This window comes from Hevea brasiliensis, chromosome 18 (genome assembly GCF_030052815.1).
Source record: "Hevea brasiliensis isolate MT/VB/25A 57/8 chromosome 18, ASM3005281v1, whole genome shotgun sequence".
NCBI lineage: Eukaryota > Viridiplantae > Streptophyta > Magnoliopsida > Malpighiales > Euphorbiaceae > Hevea > Hevea brasiliensis.
Window position 1 is genome coordinate 47,590,984 of NC_079510.1, and position 20,027 is coordinate 47,611,010.

At 32.2% G+C, this 20,027-nt stretch overlaps 2 protein-coding genes and 1 non-coding gene across 3 annotated transcripts; 1 reads left to right on the forward strand and 2 right to left on the reverse strand.

The window, feature by feature from the left end:
• Window positions 1–192: 192 nt before the first annotated feature.
• Window positions 193–5,936, reverse strand: LOC110649724 (probable LRR receptor-like serine/threonine-protein kinase At3g47570). The gene is made up of 3 exons (XM_021804421.2): window positions 5,027–5,936; window positions 886–2,877; window positions 193–778 (listed from the first exon to the last, which is right to left on the reverse strand). Exons 1-3 carry the CDS (start codon window positions 5,925–5,927, stop codon window positions 414–416), a joined length of 3,258 nt encoding a protein of 1,085 aa, XP_021660113.2. The 5' UTR covers window positions 5,928–5,936; the 3' UTR covers window positions 193–413.
• Window positions 5,937–12,708: 6,772 nt separating this feature from the next.
• On the reverse strand, window positions 12,709–17,436 carry LOC110649730 (nucleobase-ascorbate transporter 2). Its single transcript, XM_058140340.1, has 13 exons — window positions 17,036–17,436; window positions 16,819–16,916; window positions 16,524–16,700; window positions 15,753–15,853; window positions 15,576–15,651; window positions 15,408–15,467; window positions 14,858–15,042; window positions 14,535–14,631; window positions 14,312–14,457; window positions 14,135–14,226; window positions 13,475–13,552; window positions 13,224–13,384; window positions 12,709–13,125 (listed from the first exon to the last, which is right to left on the reverse strand). Exons 1-13 carry the CDS (start codon window positions 17,124–17,126, stop codon window positions 12,913–12,915), a joined length of 1,575 nt encoding a protein of 524 aa, XP_057996323.1. The 5' UTR covers window positions 17,127–17,436; the 3' UTR covers window positions 12,709–12,912.
• Window positions 17,437–19,470: 2,034 nt separating this feature from the next.
• On the forward strand, window positions 19,471–19,551 carry TRNAL-AAG (transfer RNA leucine (anticodon AAG)). Its single transcript has one exon. It is a non-coding gene; the product is annotated as a tRNA-Leu (tRNA).
• The last annotated feature ends 476 nt before the right edge of the window (window positions 19,552–20,027 follow it).

Genomic DNA, 20,027 nt, shown 5'->3' on the forward strand with positions numbered 1-20,027 from the left:
TATTATAATTAATCTGTATTCATGATTGAAATAATAAGGATATTAACCCTGTGTGGATCGTATAACAAAATTTAATCTAAATGCTGCCAAAACTCATTTTTATATATCTCGAGCATATAGTAATTTTACTCTACTGGTGGATCTGATAAGGTTTAATTCAATAATTAAAATACTAACAAGTGATTAAATTAATGGCGTGGGGTTAATCTCAAGTAGATTTTATTTGTAAGGTAAGATATTTAAATCTTTCAGATTTAAATAATGATATTCTGGAGCCCATGACTCCCAAATCAAAGTAGCAAGTATTAATAACATTTTGAGAAGAAATGGAATTTAGACCTTCCTGGTAGGCGGAATATTTGTGAATGGTTCCCTCCAGGCTCTTTTATTTTTGAGAATTTGATGTGGTTCTTCTAGCATTCAGAATTTCTTATCCGAAGGTCCTTCAAATACTGTGTTCTAATCTTTTCCAGAGAGGAAAGGACATCTTTCATGTGCAGCCTGTCTTCTGGTAAATCTGCACAACAATGCAATGCCAATTTCAATGTCGACATTACACTATCTGTTTCAGCAATGGAGGGCCTCTCTACCCTTAATAGATTTGAATCCACAACTTCAGTTATTGCATCAGGCAGTGAACGTTTCACCCACAGCATAATGTTCATCTCTCCTGAAAACATTTCATCAGTAGGCTTTTTCCTGGTAAAGGTTTCCATCATTAGAATGCCATAGCTATACACATCACCTCTTGTAGAAACTATTCCAGCCTGTCCATATTCTGCATTTAAATTTTACTTTGTCAGGAAATAATCTGATAATACTTATTGGCTTGGAGAAGATGGTGTGAGAAATCACATTTGAAATGAGAAATTGAATGAGTATTACCTGGTGCCATATACCCAATTGTGGCTAATGTCAGGGTTTGTGTCATGCAAATGCAATCACCTCCACCCAAGAGTTTGGCAATGCCAAAATCGCCCACATGTGCCACCATATCTCCATCTAGTAGAATGTTACTGGGCTTTAAATCACAGTGGATTATAGGTGCGGAGTAAGAATGGAGATATTCAAGGGCTGATGCAACATCAATCATAATGTTTAACCTCTGTGGGAAATCCAAGAAATAGTTGTGAGAATACAACCACTTGTCGAGGCTCCCATTGGGCATGAACTCGAGTATCAAGGCTTTAAAATCAATGTTGCAGCAACTGGTTATGATTTTTACAAGATTTCGATGGCGAATTTTGCGCATAACTTCACATTCAGAATCAAAACTCTTTAATACTCCTTCCACCTGCAAATTGAAAACCTTAACAGCAATATCTGTCCCATCTGACAGGGAACCTCTAAATACAGAGCCAAAACTCCCTGTGCCAAGCAAGTTGTAATCACTAAATCCATCTGTTGCTTGTTGAAGTTCCAGAAAGGAAATTCTCCTCCATGTTGCCAGGGGTAACAAATCTCCTGTTACTTGGGTCTCTCGTTTCAAGTTCCTCTTCTTTCGGCTTTTGATGAATATGATAGTGAATGCAATTACCAGACTGAGAAATGCAAGCACTGGTAAAATATATTTCAGTAAGCGGACACTACCTGCCTTGGATTTTCGAGGAGTTATAGTTTCACAAGGCGGGACTTGTAACCTTGGCAACCCACACAAGGCATCATTAAACTTAAACGACTCAGCTGAGAAATTTACAAAGGGTCCTCCACGTGGGATTTCTCCCTGCAATCTATTTGAAGACACATTGAATGATTTGATGTTCGAAAGTGCCTCCAAGGACTTGGGAATCACTCCAGAGAGATTGTTTGCCGATAGATTCAAGGATATCAAGCTTACCAAGCCGCCAAATGACACTGGAATAGAGCCTTGAAAACTATTTTCCGCTAAGGAAAGATACTGTAAATCTTTGAGACCTCCAATGCTACTTGGAATAGCGCCTGATATTTGATTTCTTGATAAATCCATGTATACCAGGGCCTTTAAATTTCCAATATCTGATGGTAGAGAACCATTTAAAGAATTTGAATTCAATCTTACTTCCAACAGAAATGTAAGACTCCAGATAGATGAGGGTATGGCCGAACTCAAGCTGTTTTTTTGTAAGTAGAGTTTTCTCAGAGAAGTTAAATTCGGCATGCATGTGGGTATCTGTCCAGAAAGCCTATTGCTCTCTAAGTACAAGTAATTCAAACTTTCCAAGTGACATATGTCATTGGGGATGGCTCCTTGTAACTGATTTCCAGAGAGAGACAGACCCTGAAGCTGCTTCAATCCTCCTAATGTTGATGGTATGGACCCAATCAATTCATTTAAAGAAAGTTCCATTTGCACCATTGTGCTCAAGTTACCAATTTGAACTGGAATGATACCCTTGATATTGCATAATCCTGCCATAAAATATTGGATAGAGGACATATTCCCAATAGAAATTGGAAGGAAAACGTTCAAGGGATTGAAGGAAAGTGATAAGGTATCCAAATACGAGCAACTTGTCAGTGAGGAAAAAAAGCTCAAATCAGCTGTTAAATTATTGAAAGTAATGTCAAGCCTCTGTAGCATTCGTAGATTACCAAGTGTGTTGGGAATAAGGCCAGAGAAAGAATTATTGTACGTATATAGTATGATGAGGTTAGAAGAATTGGAGATAGAGCCGGGGATTCTGCCACTGAAGTTATTAACCGATACATCGAAATACTCAAGATTGGGAAGATATATGCTTGATGGAAGATGGCCAGAGAGTTGATTACCCGTAACGTCAAGGAGTGTCAGCTTCGAGAGATTGAAGATTGAAGAAGGAATGAAGCCGCTCAAGTTGTTATGTGGTGTGCTCAAAGCCTCCAGATTACTTAGGTGACTCAACTCATTTGGCATTGCACCTGTCATCATATTAATGCCAACGCTCATACATTGAAGTTTTGCAACAAAAGAAGCTTCTGATTTAAGAACAAAAAATGAGGGCACGGGCATCCATTGAATTAAAATATATATATATATATATATATATATATATATATATATATATATATATATTAGGGTGACGCTATTTGCATTACATATTAATTATATTTTTAATCAAATTGGCAAAAGTGTCTCTGTATATAATATGCTTGTCCTTTAATTAATATCAAAATTTCTTAAGTGTTTTTATAACACCTGTACGTGCATCAAATTAAAAATATTAAAATATCTATAATTTATTAATTATATATAATATTAAAAAATATGAAAAATATATTAATTTTTCTCCATTTATTTATCCGTACAATTTGATATAGATTTTAGTTTAATTATTGAAAAAAAATCGTGTTAAAACAATAAAATAATAGTTTGATTTTTACAATATCAAATTTTTTAAAAATACAATTCTTATTGATGTGGTTGGAATTTTAAAATATAAATTTTTATGAATTATGCACACTTTGTGCCTTCAACACTAAAGAAAATAAATATAAGAAAAACAATAATTATAATAATATAAATATTCATCTGAATAATTAGCATAGCGAGCTCTTTAATTAAAAAGTTTAGTAACTTTTACTTATCAAATAAATAATTATTATCATATAAATATAATGGGGAATAAATTAAATAGATTCAGGTTTAGTTGTCATCAATGATATTTTGTTAGTATTGATTTTTTTTATATCAAATAAAAATTTTACTAAATTATACTTTATTTTTTTAAAATTAATATTCATCTTTAGTTCTTTTATTATTTATTTTGTTTAATTTATTTCCAATTCATAATATTAAAAAAATTAGTTTTATTTAATATTCATAATTTAATTATAGCATTACTAATAATAAATTCCATGTTAAAGATTAATGAAAATGTAAAAGTCTAATCATAATGTATTTATATCAATAGGATCTCAATATATAATTTATCAAATCAAAATAATATACAATTTACAATATTATAATTTTTTTTTAATTCTCAATGTATTAAATAATGTTGGAGTTTTACTAATATTACAATAGATAGAATTAAGAAAAAATAGAAACCATATTTTTTCTTTCATGCAATATTATTTTTTTTCTTTTTCCTTTTTTCAAGTTTAAATGCGACTTACATTTTTTTATTTTATTATAATTATTTATATTACATTTTTTATCTTATTAATTTTATATTTTATTATTATTTTATAGTTATTTTTATTAAAATTATAATATTATAAATAATCTAAAAGTTAAGGATATATTTATAAGTTTGTCCTTTCATTATTACTTTTTTATGTATATTTTTAGATTATAAATTATACATATATTATTGTTGTTGTTATTATTATTATTAGATATGTATAAAAGTAAAATAAATTAATTTTAATTGTTTAATTAGTATGTTATCATAGATAAAAAAAAAAGATATTTTTTTTATTTAATTATATTTCTAAATTTTAATATTTTTTATTTTTTTATAAAAATAAAAATCTATTTTTTTTAATTGTTTTATAAAATTCAAGTTTATTTTTGTGGAGACTTCAATATAATCTTAGACGGGGAGTATCTCCTCACCTAAACTTTTTCGTTAAAGAAATATATTTTAAAATTTTGAGAACCATTATTTAGATAACGCTTAATCTTGGATCAGTTTGAAAATTTTCTGTTTCTTTTTATAAAAACCAAAATTTAATCATACAGAATCAGTTAAAAAGTGACTATAATGATAATGAATTAAGATACTGTTAGACATATGAGTTTTTCTTTTTCTTTTTTTTTTTTTTTTTTTCTAAGATATTCAGGAAGTGCAACTTAACTCCTACTTGGTGAATAACTTCTCCATGGAGAAGTTTGATCATCTCACTCTCCAGGATAGTGCAAACGAAGCAAAACATTTGGGTGCAATTTTCAGAAATTCCGACTTCATTAGTCCAGTTATCCTATACCAAACAAGGCCTAAGTAGGAAAACAATAATCGATTGAACATGAGAAATTATCAATCAACACATGGGATACCTTAGGATGAATCTAAGCCTCATATGGTAAGAAATATTAAAATATGGATGATAAATTGGGAGTTGTTACCTGTTAGGTAATTTGATCCGAGAAATAGTTGCTTTAGGCCTGTTAAATTTCCAATAACTGTTGGAATGCTTCCTGTGAAACGATTAACTGACAAGGATAAGACCTGAAGGTTGCTGCACTCCCCCAAACTTGATGGAATTTGGCCATTCAACTGATTAGAAGACAAATATAGCCCTTTCAGTTTTGAAAGTGGATGGCATATGTCAATATCATCTGGTAGAGGGAGACTACCCGAGAGATTATTGAATGTCAACGCAAGATTTTCCAATGAAGACATGTTGAAGATACTCCTAGGTATTGGCCCTGAAAGTTGGTTCTGCTGCAAGTCGAGTATCCTTAGGCGGGTAAGATTACCAATTTCAACTGGAATGGTTCCAACAAAAGTGTTATTAGCGAGATTCAAGGTTTGAAGTGAAGTTAAGTTTGCGAACCAAGATGGAAGATCCCCGCCTAAGTTATTTTTGTTGAAATTGATAACTTTCAATCGCCGCAACCGGGATAGCTCTTCTGGCAGACGACCCTGAAATTTGTTGCCACTTGCGGTAAGGTAACCCAAGAAGGAGAGGTTTCCAAGGTGCGGTGGAATGATGCCTTGAAGACCCATGTTTGTAAGATTCAAAGCTGTTACTCTTCTATGGGGAGCGCCACATGAGATGCCAACCCAGTTGCAGACGGAGCTAGTGCTGGACCAATTGTACGTCGTGACATTATGAGGGTCGACAGTTTTTAGAGCAAGAAGAGCAGATTCATCTGTGCTCAAGTTGGTCACAGCCATAGCCATGAAACAATGTAAAAACAGTACTGATATAACAAACCAGAATATTTTGTGAGGCAAACCAGTGCCCTTTGATTTTTGATCAGTAATTAAGGCGTAGAAAGATCTCGACAACAAGGCGGCCATATTTTTCTCTTGGTTTGGTGGCTTTTTTGTCTTAAAGTCACTGACCATTTTATAGTTTAAAGATGATTAGTAAGTCAATTTTTTCGTGCTAGCCGTATGGATAAAAATGGTGAGATATTGTTCCTGTGGCCTCTCTTTTTGGCTAAGTTAGCTTGGTGCTTGATCATCTATCTATTGGCTTAGATCCACAGAATCGGAAAAGTATTGATATTGATATTAATCTTTGGTCATTTTTTATGATCAAGTCGCTGCAGAAAGTAGTGGAGAAACTAGTCGTAAATGATGCGATGTGATAGATTTTCTTCACCACTACCATTAATGGAATTTTAAATAATTTATTACGGGAACCCAATTGGGTTGGATTGCATTACTTGCACACTTTATTGCAACTTGCAGACCTGCAGCCTGGAAAGTAAAATAATTAAGGCAATTCAAAATGTAATTATGTAATATTTATCTCTTTTAATTTTATATTCCAACTTGCGTTTGGCCGTGATAGAACTAGCTTCAGCGAAATTTCAAGGCTGCAATGGGTCGGACAAGCATTTCTTTGCAAAAATCTGGAAATTTTATGGATCTTTATTGCTTTTACGCTTACTAATTAATCTTTTCTTGCACAATTAAACATGAGGTATTTTTTCCCAATGCAAAGCTTCACCTGCAGTACCTCTGCGAAGCATGTAGTTAATCAATTATCTTTTCATTGTAAATCCATTTATATCGATGGTCAAATTTCTTAGAGTTCCCCCCATCTCACCGTCGCCCAGATCGCGATCGCATGTCCAGCCATGGTGGCAAACTCACAGCAACAAATCCATATATTCTCCAAAATCTCCCTCAAATCTGCCTACAACCCAAGAGTTTGTTTTCATTAGCTTCAAATCTCTGTTTTTTTGATATTGTTCATTTGATCAATTGAATTTTCAAGTTTATGTATTTGTTATTGAATCGTTGAGTGAGACAACGGCTTTTGAGAATTTGAATCGTTGAATGTATTTTCTCTGGTGTGGTTGATGGACTTGCCGATGCTGATGAGGAGGAGGAGGATGACGAAGAAGAAGAGCCAGTGCGTGATGGTAGCTGCATCAGCAGAGGAGAGAGCATTATCGGCGAGGGAGGCAACGGCGACAGAGGCGGAGGCAAATGCTCAAGTAACAGTTGAAGCTTTATAGGAGGAGGAAGAAACTCCAAATTATTGAGTTGATAATTTTTTATTTTTTCTTAACATGATATGAATCAGTGCAGTTTGAAAAAAAAAGAGTTATTTTTATTTTTTTAAATTTTTTTATGTTAAAATATGTTAAATTTAATTTAATATATTTTATAATATTTTGTATTTTTATAATTATATTATAAAATTTTAATTAATTATAATTTTATTTTAAATTTATTAAATAAATAAATTAATATATTATTTTTTATTATTTTTTAAATTATTTAACATATACCAATATATATATATATATATATATATATATATATATATATATATATATATATATATATATATATATATATATATATATATATATATATATATATATATATATATAAAATAGAATTTTTGAAAATAATTTTTTAGTATATATACATAATTTTTTAAAAAAGTTATTGATTTTAGAGATATATAATATTTATATTACTTAAAAAATATATTAAAATTATTTTTTTATTTTAATAATTGAAATAAATCTTAATAGTAGAAATTTAAAAATATTTAAATAAAAATTAATATTTAATATAATAAGTTAATGTCACGACCCAACCTATGGGCCGGACCGACACTAGGACCTGGGCCAGCCTAAAGTCCCCAAGGCCCGTAGTAAGCCTAACTATTCATTAACCCAATTCCAAGGCCCGTTTGGGCCCAATTTCAAGAAAACAACCGGACAGAGTCCGGCCATAAAGTGAACTTTTCAACGGGGAGTTTTTGTCTCACCCGACCTGTAAACACAATAAACAATCCATTGGGGAGCTCAGCTCACCCTCCACATACTCATATCATCATAAAGATAAATAGGAGCTCAGCTCCCTCATCCAGTCCATCAAACATGCATATGATAATTTTACAGGTCCACAATAATAATTTAGTTTACAGACCCAAATAAAATAAGCATTTATAACACATGCGGAAATTCTAAGATTTAACAAGTTTAAATAAACATTAATAATCGACCTGCGAGGAAGAAAGCAGGTTAACCTCAAAAATATCCTCCTGTGGCCTAGAAAAATATTGAACAAGAGTGAGCGTTCGACTCAGAGAGTAAAATATCAATTTTAACCATAATCTCTATAACTATCTAAAACTAATGCACCCTGCGGAGTGAAATGCAGCATCAGCAATAAATTCACATCATAACAGCAAAAAGGTAATTTGGAGTACTCACGCACCCAGCAATATCAATCATATATATATGGGAGCTGATCCCCTATACAGCTCTCTTAATTCTAATCTGTACGTGAAGAACTCATTCGGACTTCCACTTAATAACCAAATCGGGTCCCAAATAAGAACTCAAGCCGTGTCTACCCGAAGGACCGGTCCCAAATGAAGATCTCAAGCCGTGTCTACCCGTCCTATCCATAGTCCACACCACATCACACGCACGCCAACGCACGCACACTGCTCCAAATTAACACAACAACATACATGGCACTTTCACAGTTATGAATGCAACATAAATCATGCCTAAAGTTTATCTACATAAATATATGCATATAAGTGATGCATGGGCATGCTTGAACATATAATAATAGTGAAATTACAATTAAAATTAATATTTTACTCACAGACTTGACAACGGTCACTGTGGCGGCTGGGTGGAGGAAGAAGGCTGTCCCGGCTCACCTGACAATTACATTACAATTATTTAATACAAATGACTCAATACAAATCAAGAAAAGACCAAATACGTCCTAAGTCGTGCCGAAAATCCGGCAGAGTCTCCCCTATACCTAGGACCTACCCAACCTGCAAAAGGGCTAAAAATACACTTCTATATTCGCAACTCATATATCCACAATTCAATCACATCACACAGCCCCTCCTGGGCCCATCAAATCAGTCATCTATCACAATATGTAAAATTTCAATTTAGTCCTTATAATTGATCATTTTTACAAAAACTACCCAAACAAGCTCTAAAAATTCTAAAACTTTGCTCCGCGGTCCTTAGCAATATTACTAGGCTATTGCAAAAAGAATCATAATTTTCTAAGCTACCACGAATATTTTATGGATTTTTAATCCTATTTAAGCACTAGAAAATTACGAAAAAGCAAGGTTCGGGTTTACCTTTGCTGATTCCGACTTCGGGGACGCGCTCGGGACGTCTGACAATGGGGGGTAGCCAAAACCTTGGTCCAATTCGGAGACTTTTCCGGTGACGGGTCTGTCTGGCCAGAAATTCACAGACCCGGTCAACTGTCGAATTTCCGTGAATTGAGGATACCTACACGAAGCCCACAACACGGGGGTTAGTACATAAATTTTTCAGAATTTTCTAAGCTCATTTAATGCTCGGAAAAACACTGCGAAGTTCCGTGGGACCCACTGAAAAACGGTGTCGGAAAAATTCGAAATTATGTCGCCACGAAGCTCTCGACGAGTGGAGCGCTCTGGTACTCTCGGTTTTCTCGTGGGATTCACGGTTTGTGAGAAATCTAGCCCGAAAGTCAAAATGGGCTAAAACTTCCCGGGCAAAAATTGGGCAAACCGCTCGATGTATTTCGGTGTTCTTGGTGTCTATGGAAATCTCTCGCCGAGTAGATGATTTTAGACACAAGACCCGGTCCAATTGGTGGCCGGATCGGCCGGATTTTGGCCGGAGAAGCCGAAACGCCGCGCGCGCAGGGGAGGGCGTTTCGCGCGCGGTTTCCGGCCGTTCTGGGCGGCGGCCGGCTGGCTGGGGTGGCAGGGTGGCGGCGCCGGTCGGCTGGGGTGGCAGGGGGAGGTGGCTGGCCGGCGGCAGGGGAGGGAGGAGAGAGAAAAGATAGAGAAAAGGGAGAGGGAACGACGCGCGCGGGGAAGAAAAAGGGAAGGGAGCCGGTCCGATCCTGTCCGGTTCGATTCGGCCGGTTCGATTCGAAATACAAAATTTTAAATTTTTACTCTGCCTCGGGACCAAAAACGAGGTCCAAAAATTCCGAAAAAATTCCAGAAAACTCAAAAAAATACGTAGACTCCAAATATATTTTTAGTTTTGCCACGTGGTCTTTAAATTAATTTTTAAAAATCATCAAAGTTTGTATTTTCAGAAAATCGAACCCGATTTTTAAAATTCGAAAAATCTCAAAAAAAATTCCAAAAATTTAATAAAATTAAAATACCAAAAATGCTCATAAAAATTTAAAATTTAGGGGTGTTACAGTTAATTTTTTATACATAATTAAATTTAAAAATAAGTGTCACATAACAACTTTTTAAATATTTTTATTAACTTATGTAGTATATTTTTAAAAAAAAATTTCAATAATAATTTCAATAATAATATTAAATATATTTATTAAAATTAAATATATATAATTTCTATTTTAAAAATTAAAAAATCTATTTGATTGATGCGCTTTACCCTTCTTTTAGTTTTAAAATGGGAAGATTTTTATTTATATCTAATTAATAAAAAATTATAATATTATATTTATCGATAAATTTCATGATTTTCGATAAATTTTTAAATTTAAATTTTTTATTTACTTATTAAAAAAATATACCTCTCACTATATAATCTATCCATTATTATATTATTCAATATAACTCCATTAAATTACAAAGAAATTTTTTTTATTACAAAAAAAAAGGAATAATTTAACTATTAAGCATAAGTTGAAGAGATAAAACAAACCGGTTGCCTTCTTTTGAGCATGTTTTTATAGTCCAAAGTAAAATTTTCTATTCAATTTGTAATAATATTTACTAATTTTACATAATTATTTAATTAGATAATATTAATTATTATTTGAGAAAATTAACCTTGATATTTAACTCCTTTCTTTTTTTATTACCCAAAATATATATAAAAAAAACATGAATAGAGGTACATATAAGAGATATTAAATTGTTTCTTTTTTAATATTATTAACACATTATATTGAATAATAGATAATTATAAACTCACATATTAATTAGTAGTAATAATAAGACTAATATTTTTTTATTTAATGTATATATATTAATTATTAATAATAATAAAATATAAATAAAAATAAAAATAAAATGTATTAAAAGTTTAAATGTGCCACTTTTCACAGTTCCATGATAATCTCTTATTAATCAATTATAAAGACATAGTTATTTGTAGGTTTTAAAATTTTTAGATTATTGTTATATAAAATTAAAGAATGCCACTTTAATTTTTTTTATATTTTTAATTATTATATTTATTAATTTCATATAATTATTTATACATGATTGTAAAAAGAAAAAACAATACTTTAGTTTGGTTTGATTTTAAAATATTTTTTATATAATTTTTTATTGTCAAATTATTACTAAGAAATATAAAAAAAAATGGATAATCATGTACATATATAATTAAAAAATAAAAATAAAATGCATTAAAAGTTTACTTAGCAAGTAGAAAATTACAAATTAAAGTTACATATAATAAAACTAATGAATTATATTTAATATGTATTTATTAATTATTATTAATAATGAAAATAAAAAAATATAAAAATAAAATATATTAAAAGTTTATATATATTGTACGGTTGAAAAACTCCAAAAAGGAGTTCACTTGGCTTTCCTTTTTGTATCTTCCCTAATTAACTCTAACTTGAATTTCTGTCTTTATTGATACCCACAGGCTTATCTCTCCATCAGAATTAAGAAAGTAAGGAAGATTCCCATTGACACCATAAGAGGCTGCCATTGTTCATGCTGGTCTTGGGTTTAAACGTGGAACTTACATTTATCTTGCTGGTTCTCATATGTATGGTGGAGAGTCTAGTATGTATCCTTTCACCAGCCTCTACCCTAATTTTGTCACAAAGGAAACTCTCCTCGCAGCTAGTGAACTTGCACCTTTTAGGAATTTCTCTTCACAGGTAAATTAGCTTTCCGATACTATAAATGTTGGGTGTGTTTTCAACATCTTCTAAAACGGTACTTTTTTAACAGCATCCAAATGGACTATAATTTAGTGGAGAATTTCTTTGGATGCAGATGGCTGCACTGGACTTTATTGCTTGTGCGACTTCTGATGTCTTTGCCATGACTGATTCTGGGAGTCAATGGTCATCCCTAGTGTCTGGTTTCCGGACATATGCTGGTGGACATGCCCCAAACTTGAGGCCTAACAACAAGAGGCTAGCTGCAATTTTGTCAGAGAACAGCACTATAGGATGGAATAGTTTTGAAGATAGAATAAGAAAGATGATCGAAGGGGTGCGTGTCCGGTTTTGGTTGAAGCATTTAATGACAGCCAAGGTGCCCTGAATACAATTTTCATCAGCAAACAATGCAGCATCCTTGTGAGATTGCTGATTGGCTGGTGTCATTATTCATTTGTTCAACTGAGTTCAGTGATTGCATATACAACAACATAGATTTAAAATATGCCTTCCACTTGTTATCCCATGGTTGGCATTGGGTTTCAAGGTTAAAAAAATATATATTTAAAAAAAAGTACTATTTTTAATAGTTTGGAAAATTTTATTTTAATTTTTTGTTAGTAAAATATATTAAATTTAATTTTTAATACTTTTAATCAATACATGTAAGAAAATGTTATTTTCAACCGCAGTTCCAAAAGCAATCAATGTTAATACTCGAAAGTTCCAAAAGCAATCAATGTTAATACTCGAAAGCCCAGGGTCATATACATAATAAACCAATGAAAAAGGGGAAGAAAAGGCCATTTTCTCTGCAAGAAAAACATTTGGATCTTTACACTCTTCTTCATTGCAGCTGCAATCACCATAAATATCCTTATCTGGAAATGATGTTTTTCCTCTAACATTTTTCTTTGGTGACGGAGCCACTTCATGATGGAGGGAAGAAACGATTGAGGTTGAAGGGAAGGGTGTAAAACTCCTCATTCCTGCTGTCTCCATTAAATGACCGGAATCTTACCCACCATGTCATTCCTCTATCTCTAGCACTGTCCTTGTAGTCAAGCGTGTTGTCTAAGAAAACAGCAACAATCAATGCAACAGTTGGGGATGAGAAGAAGATGGTGTTCAGAAAATCATTGAACTGCACACCAAAGAAAAAGATTGTAAGGTTGTTTATACATTTCACATTTCAGAAACTATTAAACACTGCTTTTTGAACAGGACAGTCTGAAAATTTACCCATCCAGCTCGAGTATGAGCAGGGCCATGAAAGGCCTTGGCTGTGTATTCTCTGAAGTACTCAGGGACGGACAAACCGAGAAAGAATGCAACTCCGGTGATGAAAAGGTTCCTCATCGAGTTCATGTTTGTGAATTGCAAAAATGACAAGCCCACCGAAGCTGAGCATAACAACGACATGAGAAATATTAGATACTAATAGAAAGAATATAATACACAAGGTGATATTAAAAGAAACTGCAAACACTCACCAACAAGACCAAACAAAACACAATACACTGCAGCAAATATGGGGAAGGGTATTGATGCAAATAAAGCTCCAAATTTTCCTGCCAAAATTAAGAAAATTTGTCAAACCTAATGCTTTGTTTGGATTGAGAGAAATGAAGAAAAGAGAAAAGAAATTTGATTTCTTTCCATTCCCTTGTTTGGACATCAAGTAAAAGAAAGAAAGGAAGAGAGATAAGAAGAAATGAGGAGAAATGGAATTTCTCCTCTCCTTTATAATTAGCCCACACTATTTTTCTCTTCAAAATAGTAGGAAATAGAGAGAGAAATGGAGAGAAATTTATAGTAATATACTAAAATGTCTCTCTACAAAATAATAGAAATAGATATCAGAAAGAAAATAGACATACTAAAGAAAAGAATATAATAGTTATTTCCTCTCTTTTCTTTTAAGACAGAAATTATATTTTTCTCTAATTCTAATAATTTATCCAAGCAATAGAAAGTAAATCAAATTTTTTTTCTTTTCTTTTCTCTTGCAATAGAAAGTAAATCAAATTTTTTTTCTTTTCTTTTCTCTTGTTTAATTTCTCTCCAATTCCCTTGCACAATTAAGGATCCAAACATAGGTTAAGAGAGCTAGAGTCAAAGAATCAGAGTACATAATTAGTTGTATCACTTACCTAGCATTGAGAAAAATATCATAAAACCAGCTGAGATTTGGATAACCCTGCGGCTGCCAACACGAGTACTTCCAAGCAGCCCCACATTCTCTCTGTTACAGTCCAATAGTAATGAATTGGAGAACTTTCAAAGTATGAACAAACAAACAATAAGAATATTATTTCTCAGATACTTACACAGAGACAGTTGACCCACTCAATGTTCCAAAGAGTCCATCTAGAAGAATCCCAATGCCCTGCCAGCCAATACCACGGCTAAGCACATGAGCTGGAGGCGGTGTGGCACTTGCTAGACGTGATGCAGCCTTATATGCTCCAGTAGACTGAGAAAGACCTTAAATTTAATTTTAATTGTATGAACAATAGTGAGTAAGATATTGTATCAAGTTTGCACGAGTACCTCAATCAGTGAGACAAATACAGCAGCCATCATTCCAAAACAATGACCAGCATCAAATGTGGGAGCGCCCCACTGGAGAGGATATGGGATCTTTATCCTAAAAGCAAATTTCAGGAGTCTTTTATAGCCAATACTAAAATATTCAATAGAATTTCCAAAGCTTGTATTAATTAGCAGAAACGTCTGTTGTAGCCAATGCCCTGTGGCCACATGGATCTTGGGATATAATATTCACATTTTCTCTGAGATAGGCCCTTATGTGGTTATATTTTAGTCCACTAGATAACTACAAATATTAAATAGCAAAGGATTGAGTTACCGACCATGGAGCGGAAGAAATGAGATAGGCCTTGTCCGTTCGACAATTAATTTGGGTAAGCTCTGGACGATGTTTGTATGCACCACTGGCTGTCAAGAGGTGTGCATATGCCCATATCACTGTGATAGATATAAGGAGAGCAAACCGCTCAAGTATTGGTAGTTGTCTTGTCTGAAAGTTCTTTAAGTACTGTTCACAGCAGAACAAAATTCAAAAAAATTAGTCCTCTATAGTCTTTAGTGGTTGATTGATGAAACTAAGAAACTAAACTGGGATGATCAGAAAAGACAAGGCTTGTGACACGATAAATAAAATTCCCAGAAATTGTCTTTATTTCAGTCATTTTTGTCATTGAATTCGCATAATGACTACCAGAAGAGAGCAAAGCCATAACTATACAAGCATAAGGATTAATACATATGCTAATGACATGCAAATTACTTATTCTACCATTCTAATGCATTAAAAACTGATAGAATATATATATATATATATATATATTTTTTTTTTTTATTATTTTTTTTTTGGGTGATAGAGGGGGTTAGTAGTAACACCTGGGAGAAGGATATGAATAGGATAAGCATGGGAATGCCAATCTCCACGCACCGTCCAACCTGATGCAAATTCACAAAGCAAGAAACACATTGAATGGAGTGAGAATTTTGAGAATTTTCCGTAGTTGAGAACAATTGAGAACATCAAACAATGGCATTCAAAGATACCACAGGGAAGCCTCTATCAAACAGACCAAAACCCACTAATGAAATGACTGGAACCATTCCAAGCGGACTGAAAAACCTGAAAAGGGTATGTCACAAATAAGCTCAATAAATCAGCAAACTAAAAATAAAAAATTCGTTTCTTTATGCAACTGAATTTCACTCGAGACAAAGCTGTACCTGGAACAAATTGCCCACAATTGGCTGTACCCCAAAATGATCTGTATACTTGATGATACTATTAGAGCACCTTGGACTGCTCTCATGGTGTTGAGAAATCTCTACGCATACATATAATAAAACCATTAAGCATTAAAGATTAACAAATTAACCTATAATAATTCATATTCCTCAAACCCTTGAACTAGCATTTTATTTGGATAATTCTTAATATAATTTAGGATTGGTAAGTTCTATCTCACATCTAATAATTATCTTTATTCTTGATGATACTATTGGAGCACCTTGGACTGCTCTCATGGTGTTGAGAAATCTCTACGCATACATATAATAAAACCATTAATAAAGATTAACAAATTTAACCATGTAATTCATATTCCTCAAACCCTTGAACTAGCATTTTATTTGGACGATTCTTAATATACATTAGGATTGGTAAGTTCTCACATCTAATAATGTAATGACACTGTAGATGTGTAATCAATCAATGAACACTTACTACATAAGCTAATGAACTTTTATTGATTACACTTGTTCATTCAATTAAGAAGCTTGAATTTATTGTACAGTGGCTTGACTTACATTAAAAAGAAAAGTTTGCCATGGTAAATAGTGAAAGTTAGCTAATTAGGCAAGTGGGTCAGACGTACATTTGACTAAAAAGATCTCTCGATGTTCTCGCAAATGGAATCCAACTCTAGTGAAAGAAAGCAAATGTGGAAATGGAGGGTGAAAAAACAAACGACGGGGCCAAGAAAAAATTAAACTAACCACGTGATTGTCTTGAATGCTCATCAAGGAAGGGTCGTGAATGATTGATATGATTGGGACCATAAATGCATATGACCCTCCAATCACGGTGGGTAAACGCGTCCCGAATAGTGTCTGCAGAAGTGTATTGATCCCCTCGACAAATAGCAGAGTCTGCACCACCCTCACTTTATCACCCTGAGCAAATCAAAATTAGCCCAAACAACCAGAGTTACAATTTGCTGCAAGCAAATGAAAAGAGAAAGGAGCATGAGTAATTAATCGAGTATCAATGAGAAGATAAAAATGGACTCACATGATCACCACCCATCAAAGGAACAAGAAATGAAGGGATCATAACAGCAGTTCCTAATGCCAAAATGTAATGCTGGAAACCAAGAGCTATAGCTTCTCCTGCTCTCACATACAAGAGTTGAAAAAATAGAAAAGGAGATAAATTACCAAATTATATAGGTAGCAAAAAAAATTGAGCTTGAGGAAAAGAGGGAAAAAAATAATAGAAATGAGCATACCCCAAGATGGGTTGGAGTCAATACAGTACTCTAAACCTTGAAGTTGGTCCATTGGTGGGTGACTTATCTCTTCTGGTTTTGGAGCTGCCATCGCCTCTACCTATTACCTTCTTCAAAACTCTTGTTAAGCCTCTAAACTCAAATGGTTTATGCTTCTAAATGAATCAAAAAATAGACAGATACAGATACACAGAGGGAGAAAAGAGAGAGAAGTCCTCTCAAGGTCTTTGCAGGTTATCAAAACCAATGCAATTTGAAAGTGAAAGATAAAGCAGAAAAGTTTAAATAAAGAAGGAAGAAGAAAGTAAGGAGAGTGAGAGAGAAATTAATGAGAAAAAAATTGGCACTTGCCGCCCACTAAATTTGGCTTTGTGCAGAGTTTTTATCTCCCTATCGTGTCTATGCGCTTTCTTTGCTCTGCTACTACCACCTTTTCGGTTTGCTTAAGCACTAAAGTTTCCGTTAACTTTTTTATAGTTCCCAAATTGCCCTTTAAGGAACTTCCAAGCTGCATGTTACCGTTGCTTACTGCCTCCACTGTTCCTATAATAAATTTATCCCTTCTTTACAGATTTTATTACCATAAAACGAAAAAACCCAAAAATAAAAAGAGTAAAAATTTATTCCAACCTTCCTTCTTTTTTTTTTTTTTTTAATTTTAATTATGCATCAACAATGCTGATCTCTCTTTCTAATGCAAGGTTATGAATAGGTTGGTGGGTCTTCTCTTTTTCATTTTAATGCATGGACCCTGTAATAAGGTCCCTTTGTATATATTTTTTTTCCTTTATTTTATTTATTTTTTTTTATAATACAATTCTAAACTGGGTATAAGAAAAAGATTAGGGGAAAATAGAAATTAATCGATTCTAATATAGGTGGCAAATGAGACGTATTCGGATTATTTTGGAAATTGTATTTCATTTTAAATCTTTTTTTAATTAAATTACTTTACATTATAAAATGATTTTAGATTATTATGTGTAAAAACATTCAAATTCCATGTAAATTTATTTATAAATCGGATAAATAATAATTTATAAATTTTCAGTAATTTTAAATTTAAATCTTAATTTTTTTAAAAATAACTTTTATTTATTTTTTAATCAAAATTCATATTAATTTAGATCTATTTAATTTAATTATTGGGTACAATTTGACATCTTATAATAAATTGTAACTTACATGTGTAGTAATATTATATTTAATTATTATTATTAAAAATATATTATATAATTTATTTTATTATTAAATAAATATATAATTATTAATTTATTAATCATATCATTTATTTTATTAATAAAATATTTAAATAAATAATATAAATAAATTATTATTCAACAACTTAACAAGAAATACAAAAATATTGTTATAAATATTATGACTGAAAATAAAAATATATTTTACAAATTTTATTATAAATATTGTTAAAAATAAATTGCTATAGAAGCTAAAATTTTAAGTTAAATTGTTTTGAATTTTATATAATTGAAATAATTACGAAACCAACATTCCTTTTTTTTTTTTTAAGTTAAGATCAGATTAAAGAAAAATAAAGAGCGTGGTTTGGAGAAAAGAACTGAACAAGCTGAGTCGGCCCCAACGTGTGAAGGAACAGAGTACGAATCTCCAACGTCTCTTATTTCAATGAAAGACAAATGGCTTTGAAATCTGAGCTCTCTCTCTCTCTCGCTCTATCTATCTGTATATGGCTTATAAATTTTCGCTTTCTGCAATTGCAGCAACGTTCATGGTATTTAACATCTGACCTCAACTGACCTAACTTACCACCTTAAAATAAATAATAAAATAAAATAAATAAAAAGAAAAATATTTGTCTCTTCTATTTTGCTTAGAAGAAGGAAAACGATGGATCATTTCTTACTTTCTTTGGCCATTGTCATGGATAGTCGTGTTCGTGTTTCATTAGATGAAAATTGTTCTGGTTGCGATTTGCAGACAGAAATAAATTTTAAGTAAAATTAATTGAATTTTGATTTATGCTTCCAGTTTATTCTTATTCATTTATTTTCAAGAAGAATATTTAATTTAATATATAAACAATATTTTCTCTGCAAGTTTTTTTTTTTTTAAAAAAAAATCCTATTATAACAGCTATTAAAAAAATACATTTATTATCAATTAATTTTGATTTAATAATAATTAAATTTATTTTTAAAATTATAAAATTTCAAGTTTGAATATAATCAAGCCAATTGTATAAAAAATATATATATTTAATTAAATATTAAATGTTAAAAATTAATTTTATGTTAAATTTAACCAAACTTAGTTATAAAAAATTCAAAACAGTTAAATAATTAAAAAAAAAAAGGTTTGAATGACATTCAAAAAAAGGCTCTAAATATAAATTGAAAGAAAAATCATTTATTCATAAGTTGTTTAAATATTACCAGCGCTATAACATCAATAAAGTTGAGATGGCCGAGTTGGTCTAAGGCGCCAGATTAAGGTTCTGGTCCGAAAGGGCGTGGGTTCAAATCCCACTCTCAACAATTCTCTTTTCATTTTTTTGTCCTCCTTGCATAAGTAGGAAAACTAGTTAGAGCAGCAGCCATGAACACAGAGGAAGGATTCTTGAGAGAAAAAGCTGTTTGGAAGGAGAGGAGAGTAGGACCCATTAAAGTAGTTATTCTGTAGATAATGAATCATCGTATGTCGCAGGATTCCAATTAGTACATTTAAAGAAAAAGAATCAAGTCAATCAACTGTAAGAAACAACCTGCTTCATGTGCATAGCTGCTCAAAACATTCCATTTGCAAAAAGCATCATATTTCACTTTCGAGCACACAACATAAAAGTAGTGCCTTTTAGGACAATGTAATCAAATCGTCTTCTAAACCATAAGATTTCGGATTCAAGTCATAATTAGAGTAAAAAAAGCAATATCCTCTAGTGGTACAGTGGCAACCTATTTCATAGAGAATGGTACAGGATTAGGAGTTTAACGATATTCTAATATTTTACCAA